The sequence below is a fragment of the Haemaphysalis longicornis genome, unplaced genomic scaffold (genome assembly GCF_048455015.1).
Source record: "Haemaphysalis longicornis isolate Haplotype H1 unplaced genomic scaffold, Haemaphysalis longicornis Haplotype H1 scaffold_1, whole genome shotgun sequence".
NCBI classification, from domain to species: Eukaryota; Metazoa; Arthropoda; class Arachnida; order Ixodida; family Ixodidae; genus Haemaphysalis; species Haemaphysalis longicornis.
The window spans coordinates 49,677,068-49,690,716 of NW_027526203.1; the positions used below are offsets into that span (position 1 = coordinate 49,677,068).

A 13,649-nucleotide genomic window follows, 5' to 3' on the forward strand; every position below is an offset into this window, starting at 1 on the left:
GGATATTGAAAAAATACCCTGTATAGTTATGACAATCAACGGGATATTGTTGAAGGTAAGAGATAAAACTGAAGGCAAGAAAATTGCGACAGCTTATTTTGAGACAACGCTGATTACTTGAAAAGTTGTACCACTCATACATTTGTTCTAAACTTACGGCAACCAACAGCCCGAGACATGTAAAAGTTTTAACTCTTTTTACCTCCGCTGGAAGAGGTAGATCAACGGCTCTGAACAATTGCATTGGCCGGAGCTGATTCGCAAAAACTTGCAAGTGCAAGACGGAGCTTACCTCACATGGCATTCGCGTCCACGGGTGTCTAGCGAGGCAGTACTGGACGAGCGGCAGGAAAAGCTGCAGTCGTATACGTTCCTTCGACTGCCGCATGGCCAACGTAATGCTATGTTCAGACAAACGACGCAAAAGGCATATGGTGAGCTACAGACATAAAAAACGGCGTATCACGCAGTTAGGTTGGCTGAATCGTGAAATGGCGTCATTCTTTAAACTTGGTACGACCGTTGCGGCAGCAGTCTGAACCTGGCATTAGGGGTGATCACGCGCTGTTGCGCTGAACACGTCGTGAATCGGTTATCATATATCTACCACGGATCGCGGCTACCACTAAAGAGGAGGGGTGATATTGGCGTTTTGGCGCTTTCGGCTGCCTCGTGGGCATAGCAATACATAGGGAAGAATGCAAGCCCAAGAACACGCTTCAGAATCCAATAGACATGTCAAGCCAGCAGCTCTCTCTGTCCCATTAACCCCTTACGCCGACATGCATTCCCAGGCGCAGTTTTATCTCCAGTATATTTACTAAAAAAACTCCATGGCGCTAGCTACCGTCGCCGCCGCCTAGGCAGCCGGCTTGGCGCATGCCCTATCCACTGCCGGGTTGCCACCTGACCAGGGGACTAGCCGCGAGCCTCGCTGCCTTCTATGGCCGTTTTTTCTGAGCGTGCGCGGCATCGGTAGCCTTTGAGCCATCGTGCGCAAGCGATGTATGACCGCCCCGGGTATATTGCCCGGCGAGCTACTCTGCTAGAGAGGATCCGGAATGCCGAGCACGTGAAACTAGAGTCGAACACTGGGGAAGAGAGAGCCGTTCGGCTCGCAGACACGCCGGAAGCGGCACCGCAACAAACCTCACAGCCGTCATACCTGGCTCCACGATGCATGTATACCTAAGTATAACACTTACACCAAAAGAAAACGTTAAGCATGTGAAGCCAAGACATAACCAGGCTAATCCAAGCTTTCTGTTTGTGTATCCAGGGTAAGCTGAGCTAAGCCGCAAACTTTTTTTTTTTCATTTAAAGGGACCCTCCAACACTTTCGATAAGCGCTTTCACTCTTTCCTTTGCGTCTGGAACCACTGCGAAAGCTATAGTTCTCGTCAGAACGGAGTGGCACTGCGTGATTTGCTCGCCGCACCAGATACGCCTTGGATTTCTGCTTTGTTTTTGTGGCTTTTTTATTTAAGTTGGTGTCAGAAAGCGTTCACTGCTGAAGCATAAGGAAAACCGACCAACAGCTGCTACATGGCCTTAGTGACGTACTTCGAGCTTTCGAAGAACGTCAAAGCCGCGAAAGAGATAAAAATCTTTTGAGGGAGTTTACAAGTTATCTGATAGGCACAGAGCAGTAATTTTTGGCTGAGGAACTTTGCGACCCGCTTATCTAAGTACTGGGTGTGTTGGGTGACTACTTCCTGCAAGCATTTAAGATTTAAAAAGAAGTTGGAAAAAGTGTTGCAGGGTCCCTTCAACCAATGAGCAAGACGTCTGCTTACCGAGATGAATCAACTAAGTGGAAAATATTCTAGGCTTAATTGGAGAGCTGAATATGAGCACATACGAGACTGTTCATTTTAGTCTGGATTTTGATTGGAAGTTTTCTGTGCGGAGGCTATACATAGACTGTTAGTGTCTTTGCTGCGAAGGTGTGCTGAAAAGGGCTGCCTGGGGATCTTCAAAGTGCTTTGTTGTTTTGGTACTCGGCCGCGTTTGTTATTTACTTCCAGCGGCACGGCCGCACGATGAAACTCGGGTTCTCGTGCTCAGAAGGATGACGTCACAGTTGTAAATTCTAACAAGTTGATACCTTTCCGATCAGCGCTTTCTGGGGTTGTTCCGGAAGAAGTGCATTGAAAGCAATTCCATGTTTGGTGCACCGCAATCTTCTCACTGATTCAGCAACAGTTTTAGGGGGACTTCTCTTATGGAGGTACAGTTAGTAGTCACTCTATTTCTAGTGCCTCTTAACTGGTCCTCGGACACAGGAGTCATAATTGTAGCGAAATAGATAACAAATTGCTGTGCATAATCTTATCGAGCGTGCCTTGAAATTGGGCGTGGCGATGTCCGTACGACATGAGAGCTGTGCAATAACGGGAAGAAAAACTGCAATATGCTAAAATCTTTTTTTATTTGTCGAAGTTCTTCCCACATGTGGGCCGTTCTGTGTACACAAGCTGCACTGAAGTGAGCATAAATATATTAAAAATTATTATCTGGCATTTACAGGCATTTTCTTCCACGACTGGATTTTCCAAATTGCGTGCAGTACAGTGGGATAATTTCTCAGGAAATCGGACAGCGTGGTTGCGCGTGTGGTTGCTCGGCAGTGAGGATCGCTGTGGCCTACTTCTTGTGATGAGCCAGAACGATGGGGCTGCGAGAGAGAAAAAGAAAAAGGAGGACTTCAGATACATGGACCTGCGGCCACCATTGCCGAACAATGTTATTCGCGGAGAGCGGAGGCGCAGAAGCATTCTATATGCGGTGAAAGGTGAAGTGGAGAAAAGTTCGCGTCTCTGCTTGCTTCGATACAGGAGACATCGAAAAAGCATTTCAAGGACAGACGCGCACATTTATTTTTGATGCTTCTCATGATCCGGCAAATTCACCTCGACGTCATATTCTTTCTACCGCTTAGGATATAATCGCCGTATCATTTATTTTCGAAACTTAATGACCCTACCTCTTCCCTCTATCGCATGGCGCCAAGATAGCGACAATTCAAACTACATATACTAGTCCTGAAATTAGTTTGTTTATTGATTGGTTACATTTATTTACAGCCTATACCTAGATACTAACACGGCGTTATTGTATAGATGCTGAAAACTTGAACGTTTTCAAAGAATCTTAAAATTTCCACACACTGCGACACGAAAGAGAAATGTCAAACATTGCAGTATAACTAACTGTTGTATGTGCCATAACAAAATCACCACTTTACTAGGGAGAAGATCCTAGTCATCAATCCCGTTTGTAAAGATGTGAGTGCAAGCGCGCGCGGCTGCGTAGAAAGCCTGGCTGAGGTCGCGTAATTAGACGCCATTTACTGGGTCTTCAGAGGACAAAGTTCGTTTCTGTTCACATTTCAGGCCTTCAGTTGGTTGAAGTAGCGCTAGCGTTAGCTTCGACCGCTTTTTCTAGATAGGCCGCGCAAGGCACATGGGTGTGATAGCGTCAGTCCTGACAACTGCTGGACACCGCGTCTTGGAAGGGACAATGAAGGGCGACATGGGTAGAACGAAGGTCACTGCGCCCGCGCGGCGGCTGCTGACATCCCGTATCCCTCGTGTCCTCGTCGCACTATTAGTATCGGCGAGCCCACCACCACGGCTCCTCTTTCCCACATTTCATGGCTACGGCGTTGTGCCGCTTAGCACGAGGACGCGGGTTTGATTCTCGGCCGCGGCGGCCGCTTTTCTGATGGAGACGAAAAGCAAAAACGCCCGTGTGGACGATATTTCGGAGCACGGTAATGATCCCCAGGTGTTCAAAATTATTCCGGAGCCCTCCACTACGGCGCGCCTCATCGCCTGCATTGCGTCCTCACATTAAACCTTACAATCAATTAATAAAATCATTTTCCACACTCCAGTTGCTCCCTGCGCAGTCCCTGCAGCTTCCGGCAGGCGCCGCTGTTTCTGGGTGGCGGCAATGACGGCCTCCCGTGGACGCTTGATAAGCGCCCCTGATAAAGAAAGGCTGGCGCCAACAAAAAATCCCTCAATGACCCAATGGTGATCTCGCATTAACGTACTTGCAAACGTTATGCGGGCTTTGCCCAGCCTCATTTTCATTTTGTTGTCCGCCTACAGCGCTCGTGTCTGTGAACACCTTTCGCGGTCCTCGTTCAATTGCTGTTTTCGCCGTATTATGCGTAATCGGCTGGCTGACGTTCTTACCTTTGTTAGATGTTACGAGATTCCTTTAGGTAATTTTTTTAAATATATATTTTAACCGCTTCGCCGAGGGCTTTCCGCCTTGCAGTCCGCTCCACTCGGCAATATCTCAACCGATTCACCTTCCGTACCAGCCGTGTAGGTATATGTCAACTATGTAGGCGCGCCGTATGTTTGTGGGCTACGGAATAACTTCGACCGCTGAAATCTGGGCACGCGATCGCTCCCCATTTTTGTCTCCATCTGGAAAGCAGGTAGCGTAGCGTCCGGGAGCGGAGCCGCAATGCCATTGGGCTCAGCAGCAGACAACAGCGCCTGAGCCACTGCACGGCAAGTGCGGAGGGTGGCAGGTACAAAGGGCACGGCGCCAGGTTATCCGCTCTGCAGCGTAAGCCCACCACGCATGACCGTCGGCGAGCTCCCCGGCATCTTCTGGCTCAGCAGTCTGTTGCTGAAGCAGACTGGAAAACGTTGCGTCATTGATGTTTTCAGAAAGGGTGCACCTCTCACTGAAATGCTACGGCGAGTGAATCCAACTGAAACATGTGGCCGACGTTGGAAAAGTCTGTTGTACCTGAGAGGTCGCCGCCCAGCCCTTACCTGTGGGCAGGTTTAGGTTATCGCTGATTGCACCAGTGGCGTAAAAGGTAAGCACACCCTTTGTGAAAGCTTAAATGCGAGATATTGTAAGTGACGCTCCAAAAACATGATGTGCCCTGAGCAGACTTGGCAGCAACAAAACTACAGTAATTAAATTTCTGTAATTAAATTACTTTCCGCTGTAATGACCAATAGAATGGGTTACTTTTGAGTGTTGGTAATTTAGTAATGTAATAAATTACTTCAGGCCAGTAATTTCGTAAAAATTACTCATTACTTTCGCAATTACTTTTGACTGCGATGTAGGCTGTCCTTTAGTCTTATGGCATAAAATGTTGACCAAGAAAAGTTGACCAAGTAGATTTCCAATGCGCGGGCACTCTCTGGGCATTGGCGCTCTACGAACGTGAAGGAAAGAACGCTTGGATAATTGCTCTGCCGGCTTTCTCGCGCCTCTTCATTCCCTTTTCGTGCGTTTCAAAGTAATTTCAAAGTAATTTCATTACTTTTGTAAAGTAATAGTAATGTAATATCATTACTTTTGGCCACCTGTAATTTCCAATGTACTTTAATTACATTTAAAAAAATTCTAGGACAGTAATGAGTAATGTAATTTAATTACAATTTAGAAGTAATTTTGCCATCCCTGGCCCCGAGTTTCGCTGAGCCAAGTTTCACAAATGAAACTACTACTTTTGGTCCACTCAAGGGAGGATTTCAGCGTGGTATACGGGACGCAGAACGCGAAATAACAGCCGTATGCGCGCTAGACTACTTCATAAGTGCTTGCAATGATTCAAAATATTTCAGTTTTCTGGAGCGCTCCCCTTGTTTTCTGTTTTGCGAGCATTTGCGAGTGTACGTACCAATCAGGCACGTTGGAGGCGTCCTCGCAGGTGTAGCTGTAGTGGCTGAATGCCTTTCCGTATCCGCAGCTGATGAGCCGGGGCTTGTCGTTGACGCAGGTGATGAGGCGCGTGCAGTCAGCCGGGTGCGGGTAGCGTGGGTACGGGTAGAACTTGGCGCCAGGCCCGGTCACCTTGTCGGGGCACCGGAAGCCGACGATGGCTGCACGAGCGTTTTCTCGCATCACGGTCCAACTCACAATAAGGCCAGCACCACATTTCATGTTTCTAGAGCAGCTAAGCACTACTAACCAGTCCCGAGCCAGCTACATCAGGGGGCGCTGAATGGGCGCCACTCGAGAGCAACGGAGAGAAAGGTAACTTACTCAGCTGTTTTACTCAATGAAACACATATATGGGTACAACACTTCTTAGTTTCATATTTTTGTAATGAACAAACAAATTTACAATAACAGGCGACGGCCCGTTCCTCGCAGTAGAACAGAGAAGAAGGCTTATTTCGGCACCTAGTTTTGGCTCCACTTTCTATGGCTTCACTAGGGTTTCCCACCATATTTTCCCGCCGCCTTTTCCCCTTGCCTGTTACATCAAGGTGACATAAAGCCGGTATGCCTGGTGAACTCTCTGTTGATTCGGCTCAGTTCAAAAAATTAAACCCAGCACCACCTAGACTTGCCGCGGGGGCTCAGTGGCTAAGTCTTCTTGCTGCGGAGCCGAAGGGCGAGGGGCCACTTCCCGGCCGCGGCGGCCGCTTTTCTGTTGGAGGCGAAAAACAAAAATGCCCGTGTGTTCAAAGTTTTGACGCAAATTAGAGGTACCCAGGTGGACAAAAAAAATCCGGAGCTCTTCACTACGCCGCGGCCCATCGCCATGTGTAGCGTCGGCGCGTTAAAGGAGCCATGAAGAGAAAACACAAGTTTGGTTCATTCAAAAGATTGCCTCGTTAGAATCATACTGAAATCACTGTTAACGTTAACTTCGCTCAAATAAGCTACATAATTAGGAAAAAAGGGAATGGCCATGCGACCCACTTGCTCATTTCCCGCAACAGAACCTATGATGTCACATGTGACAGCTCTGGGATTGGCGGAGGGAGGCAAAAGCAAACGCAAATTATGCAGAGCTCACAAGCTTGCCGAACGAGCCATTTGCGCTTAAATTTAGGGAACATTCTTTTCAAAGCCGTAAGAATGGTAGGACAAACAGTGGGAGTTACGAAAGCACACGTAAACAGAATTGCCGATGCGTACTGCTGTTGGTACTGCGCGGAATATGCTTGGTTTATTAGCTGCACAGGGCTTCGGGCTTTGGGGTGGTCTCAGACTACACTTGCCGATTGATGCCAGGAACGGTGTTTTACGTGACCATATTTGTTAAGCGAGCACTATGTTTCACGAAACGATCATTTTCTACGTGAACAAAAACAAGCCAGGTTTAATTACGGTCAAAAATAATTCAAAGTTCACGGAAGAAGAAATGCTTGCTCCGTGCCGAAGGCAGAAAATGGCTTGCTATGGTATGGTGGCGCCATCTAGGTTCACTAACGGCACACAAGGCCTCCCAATCGGCTGCAGAGCTATGTTCTCTAGAAATATGTTTCTAGGGACCATAGCAGAGCAGTCCGTTCCTGTGATGTCATTGCAGACCACGAAAACGCACAATTTAGCGGGAAAATCAAATTTTTAACTTCCATTAATTGATTTTTTTTGTGAATAAAGCATCGTTTGCATTCGGACAAGCGCTGGGGAAATAAAACAAGAATTCTTTCGAATAACACAAACTTGTATTTTGTCTTCATGGCTCCTTAAACCTCATAACAAATCAATCAGCTTCACCCAGTGTGAAACCTTCTGGACCAACGGGGTTGTCGCTCGCTTGCGTCGGCTCGAACGTCAACGGGCACTTGCTCGAGATCAGCAGCGCGGTCGCCGAGCAAAGTCTATTGCTCCCGCAAGGGCATCAGCAGCTAAACGTCAGCAGCCACAGGTTCCCTCCCCTCTTCCTCACCTGGACGCAGTGGTCTCAAGCCCTTGCAAGACCACTGCGTCCTCTACCGGGGCACCTGGCAACAGGTTTCTGCGAGGCCACCGGTGGCGAGACTACGGCGCCCTCTATCACTGGATCTGGAAACCTGCTCCTAACCATGCGTGACGGACGACCTACACCAGACAGACGAACAGGCTTTACCATCGGTTGGCCACCTTTTCATGCCATCTTTGAATGGAAGCATCACTATTATCATCCTCAGCCTGCTGATATTCGCCAAAGGCTTCTTTAGCGCCGTTTATTGGCGCAAGGGCATCTACGACCAAGAGGGCTAGTGGTACGATCGGATAAAAATGTGATAAAGGTTGTATTACTTCAAAGCAGCCATGTTAATTTAAAAGTATGAGTGAAGTTTCGTATAGGTAGAGAGTATGAGCAAAGGTGCGAGTAGTGAGTAAAATAAATCGAAATTAATACAGTGAAATCTCGATATAACGAACTTCAGGGGACCGTGGAAAATTGCTCGTTATTCTGAAAGGTCGTTATAGTGAAAATCGCAAAATTTAAGAAGACAAATAGTATTTCAATGCCTAAAACGACCTACGTGTAAAGCAGTGCATCCTTGGAGTCATTTTTCACAAAAAAAAATGCACTAGTGATCATGAAACAATGCACGTTTATTTAAAGTGGTTGGCGATTTTCATCTAGCGCGAGTAGCACAAGCTTCCTAGCACGAAGGACTCAAACTCTTACACATTCCTGGGGAGTGAATCAGTGGCCGTGCGGTTTTTTCCCGGACATGTGCGGAGTTTTTGTATGCTGTCCACCACATCCGCAGTCGTCGCGTGCTCGTCGTAGTCTTCGAGTGCTGCTGCGGCACCCTCAGAGGCATCCTTGTTCATGCCATCCTCGCTGCCATCTTCACTTCTTCATCCTGAACGCTCACGGTCTGGGCAATGTCCTCTGTTGTCAGCTCCGCTGATGTCCGTGAAGATCCAGCAAGCCACGTGAGCAGCGGCGGAACGTAGAAAAAGTTGGGGTGAGGGCGAATAGCGCGGCCGCGGCTTTCGGGACGGAGAAGGCTACCCATGCTTCATTTTTTCTCTTCTCCTCACCTTTTTTCTCCCTCTTGCATCGGCTGCCGCATTCCGCGGAGCTAGTTGCAAGACGTCCTCTTCTTCGCTGCGCTTTGCCGTGTCGTCTACTAGCACACTGCCCCGGTTGCCGCGATTGTTTAACGGAGTTCTAAGAGACTCCGGCCTTGAAAATATGAGTTCGTAGTACTGAGGTGTTGTTAACATGGCACGGAACTAAATAAAACGATCGTTATTTTGTAACGTTCGTTATTCTGAAGTACGTTGTATTGAAATAATTTTACATTAAAACTATAAATAGTCGGTGTGGGATTTCTTAAACGGTCGTTAATCTGAAAAGTTCGTTAATGTGGTGTTCGTTGTACCGAGGTTTGACTGTAGTGCATAAAATTACAGCTGTGGAAAGGACCACTTGGAGTAGATGGTTCTGCTCTATGAAGATTACGAGGAGTGATTTGAGCTAATGGTGTGTAGGGCTATGAAAAATGAAAGCGCTGCGAACAATCAGTGTGACGGGTGTTAGATGTGTAGCTTCTGTTGCCTTTTAAAATAATCCTGCTTCGAAAACTCGACGTCTTCGGGGATTTCAACAACTCTAGTAGGCCAACATTTAAAAGTCTATCGGATAGTACAATTGCAGTGTTTCTCGGTGTATGCTTACTGTATATTTCCGCGAAATCTCGCCTACTTTCTGGTTCCATAGCTGAACACTGAATATAAAACATGCATGTCTGAGCGACGCTCTCAACATCGAAATAAGTCCGGTAGCTGATCTTTGAAGGTGATCAGCTACCTGTTCCCATTCTTCGGCTAAAAAATAGGAACCATTGATGCAGACGGTATGATCATAAAAGTAGGGGTGTGCGAATATCAAATTTTTCGAATACGTATCGAATACGAATATCTAGCTTCGAAAATACAATCGAATATCGAATAATTAAGGGGCGACGTGGCTTTTAAAACCATCTTTTTTCTTTGTTTGCGAATTTTTATGACAATAGGCACAGAAACTGGAAATTCTTGTGTGATAGCACAATAAAAATTTTAAAGTTATATTTTAAAAACTTTTATTTATGAAATTTTATTTCTGTTCACTTTGTGCCAAGCTTGAGCGGCCTATAAAACATAATAGAAAAATTGTTCGAATTTCTTTTGATTCCCAGATGAATCGATGACGTCGTCACAGTCAGATTTTTTTCTTAAAACACATTTGTTTTAGTTCTCCGTTTCTTAGACGTACATGTTCAAAAGGCATATAAACCATGAACGACTATTTGAATAAAAATTTCACAAAAAATCAAACCTGAAAAACCAAGAGTGTCACGACCGCAGCTGTTTATCAAGGAATGTAACGCAAAGAACGGAATCAAAATATACCTGCGGTCACGAAGAAATCACTGGAACAAACGACATACACGGCAAAAAAAAAGTTTTGTGAAAACGCCTTCCGAGGTTCAAACATAGACATCATTCATGAAAAGTCGCAAGGGTTGTAGCCTTTCGTGTCCTTTCGAACACGGGGCTTCTGGGATGCCTCGCCTTGAAATTGGAGTGCCTTTTGCAGCCTTTTTCTTTCCACTCTGTGAAGGGTAGATAGCCCAGTTCGAGGACCATACGGGGAGAGATAGCTTCAAAACCAGTACAATTTCTTCAAGATTGATTTCTTCCTTGCCTTACACACGTATTTAATATCTGTTCATTACAAGACGTCTTCTCGCAACGAATGCAACTAGAAAAAGTGGCGGTCTGATTAAGAAGAGTGAAAATTCATTGGGGGACATCAAATTTTCTTCGAAACTACCAGTTTTTTTCTAAACGCTTGGAAAAGATTATTCTGTCTAGGCCTTTACACTTTTGCGATGAGCATGGGCTACTGACTACCGCACAATTTGGATTTCGGAAACAGCGGTCACGGAGCATTCTTTGTGATAGCAGAAGGAATTTATCGTAAAGGCACTTGATAAAAGGCGACTAGCAATTTACATAATCGTTGACTTTACAGAAGCATTTGATTATTTGAATCGCGCGTTGTTATTAATAAAGCTGGAAGCAAATACTTTTAGCGGACTACCGTTATCACTCATATCGTCATACCTAAGTTGCGGACAGCAGTATGTTCATATTGCCGCTAACTATCCACTCTGGTAGGTTTGTTCTTGTGTTATGTTGCCAGCGTCTGGCCGCGCCCAGATTTCTTATCTTAGAAAGGTGGCGCGGGTTTTTGTCGCACTATTTTGTATACTGCTCAGGCTATATTTTTTGTTAGGAAGAGTATATCGTCTATCGTCAGCCGGTAGAATGTTAGCCTTTGATCGTCAGTGTTCTCGATGTGACAAGATAGTTCTCGAAAGATTAACGCCGAAAGATAAACGCTCGCAAAGCAAACACCGCCGACGCAGTCTGCACAAGTCACTTCGTTGACTGCCCCTTCGCAGCTTGTGTATTCTTTGATTGATTGATTGTAGTGTTTAACGCACCGACGGAACGCAGACGAAGAGGCGCGCCGTAGTGGGCGCTCCGGATTAATTTTGACCACCTGGGAATCTTTAACGTGCGGCGGAATCTCGTACACATGGGCGTTTTTCCTTTTCGCCTCCATCATTGCGTATTCTTTGAGTTTTATCGGAGCACAAGTTGGCTCCAATAAGCTTTGTTACTTGAAGTAACCTGCATCGTCTTTGGCTACGTGGCAATATAATGGGCATTCGTCTTGTGTAAAATCAATTTTGTCAGGCGTACCCAAAGGTCGTTCGTAGTTCTTTATTGTTTAGTGTATATTTAAACGACATTGTAATATAGACGATACCCTCATTGCTTGATTTTCGGACTGACTATTATTTATTACTTTCAGATGTGGAGAAATCGAATAAGCCCCTTCTACAACTTGAGCAATGAACTACAGCCACCGTATTTGAAATAAACACGAATAAGAGGAAGACCAAAATATTCCACCCAAGAAAACGCGAATGTATCCGTTGATAATAATGTTTTTGAAAAATTTGGCCACCCCCGCAATTTACATGCAAAGACTCAGGAAACAGCGGAGCTGGTGAACTCCACTATCTTTACCTTGGCTTTTTTTAGGTCTGCCCTTTTCCTAAGAGAAATATCGCTAAAAAGATGCAAACTGAGTTCTATCAAAGTGCCGAATCCACCCTCCGAAAGTCCAAAATCCAAACTTCCAATGTCCAAAGCTAAATTCCCCTTCAACTCAGCCAAAGTACAAAGCGAAACGCCTATGCTACTAACCCAAAGGAAATGCTGAGCGCCGCGAATGTAAGGTAGCGCACAATAAAGAACAAAATGATTGCTCAACCTGATGGACTCCAGTTTCATAACGCCAGGGAGACATGTTCAATTCTGACCACGGGAAGCGTTTTTTTTTTCTCTATTTTCTATTCCCTGCACGTGTTAGCGTTCCCCGCCGCTGCTCGCCCCGTTCCCCTCGGGCCTTTGGGGTGGCCAAGTGGTTATGTTTCCGGTTGTTATTGATCCCGGGATCTCCATAACACCATTTTTTTTCTTCAGGGGCAGACTCCCACTAACCGCTCGTGGGCTCCTTGCCTCCTCGCTATTTCCCTCAAACTTGTGGGCCTGGCGTTTCCCCCTCTACACATCTCCAATGATGACAGTTTCCTGTTAATGATCCGCACGGACAGTATTCAAGCCTAAACAGCTCTGCTGGTAATAAAACTTAGGTTAAATTGGTCTTTTGTGGAACGTATGACCTGGGGTGATGATGTAAATTATATTACATCAAAACTGTCAACCATTTTTGGATAAAGCTATGTTAAGAGATACATTCTTCCACATAAGGCAAAACTTCTATACAATTCCCTATTTTACTCTTATCTAGATTACTGTCATTTACTCTGGGGAAGTACCACCTTGACAAACAGACTGAGTACACATATTTTCAAAAAGGAGTGCTTATAAATATAGAAAACGTCTTGTTTGGCCAACCCTTTTTCCCGCTTTTTTTTTAGAAATACGGCAATAGTAGCATACAAAATTCATACATGTACCTCTTGCATCTCAACTTTAAAACTGGTGCAAAGAACAACACTACGTTTCTTTTTCTGAGTTGGCTTCAACTGCATATAATGTCTGTGACATACCAAACCCGTAGTATGGGAAACTGGGATATCCTCTCATGCAGGACAAGTTAAGGGACCCAAACGCATCAATGAAAATTTCCAGAGGTGTTAAACTTTCTCCCGAAATCCTGCATTTCATAAGAATATGTCAAAAATAGGTTGGCGTTTATTTTTCAAATATTTGTCGTTGGCGTTTTTTTTTCCGGATATCTGAGTGAAATAGTTTTCACTGGTATCACTTGTCATTTGATGTTTCTCGTATGTTTTTAAGTTTCGGCGAGTTGCGGCAGCGTATTGTGATAAGCGCAAGTGGCCTTTTGGGATGCTTTCTTCGGGAACAATAAACACATGTTATTTCAAATATGCTTGTATGCTACTGACGCCTATGTTTTTAGTTAGTAGAACTTGTAAAACTGCCGTTGTATTCACTGTGGTGTTTCAGGGCTGATGGGTTTTTGAGCTATTAACAATGGTGTCCTGTGTATATATATGTGCGTGAATGTGTAAATTTATGTTTACATATTTGCATTTTACTTTGTTTTGCGCCAAACAAACAAAAGCTGTTTTGGGAATCTATCTGCCTTGATTTTCTCTACATGCAGTTGAGGAAGCGTGTCAAGCTGGTCTTGCAGCTTTTTCTCCTTTCACCCGGATCTAATGATTGAAAAGAAAGGCATTAATATAATGTGCGCCATATCTATGACATATTCTAAGACCTCTAGCGTCTCACAGTTGGTTGTACGAGGTGAAATTTGTTGTTTCCTACTCTTTGCCAGAGCTCATGCGACATGTTCTTAACTGTGG

General features: G+C 45.3%; 1 protein-coding gene across 1 annotated transcript in view; it reads right to left on the reverse strand.

Annotated features, from left to right (window-relative positions):
* Window positions 1–2,424: 2,424 nt before the first annotated feature.
* The window catches only part of LOC144163970 (protein obstructor-E-like), a 105,635-nt gene continuing 94,410 nt past the window's right edge, over window positions 2,425–13,649 (reverse strand). Inside the window, exons 4-5 of the mRNA XM_077694607.1 lie at window positions 5,669–5,870; window positions 2,425–2,677 (exon numbers count right to left, since the gene is read on the reverse strand). Of these exons, the coding sequence (XP_077550733.1) occupies window positions 2,647–2,677; window positions 5,669–5,870 (233 nt within the window). The 3' untranslated portion in view covers window positions 2,425–2,646. The remainder of the gene's footprint in view (window positions 2,678–5,668; window positions 5,871–13,649) is intronic.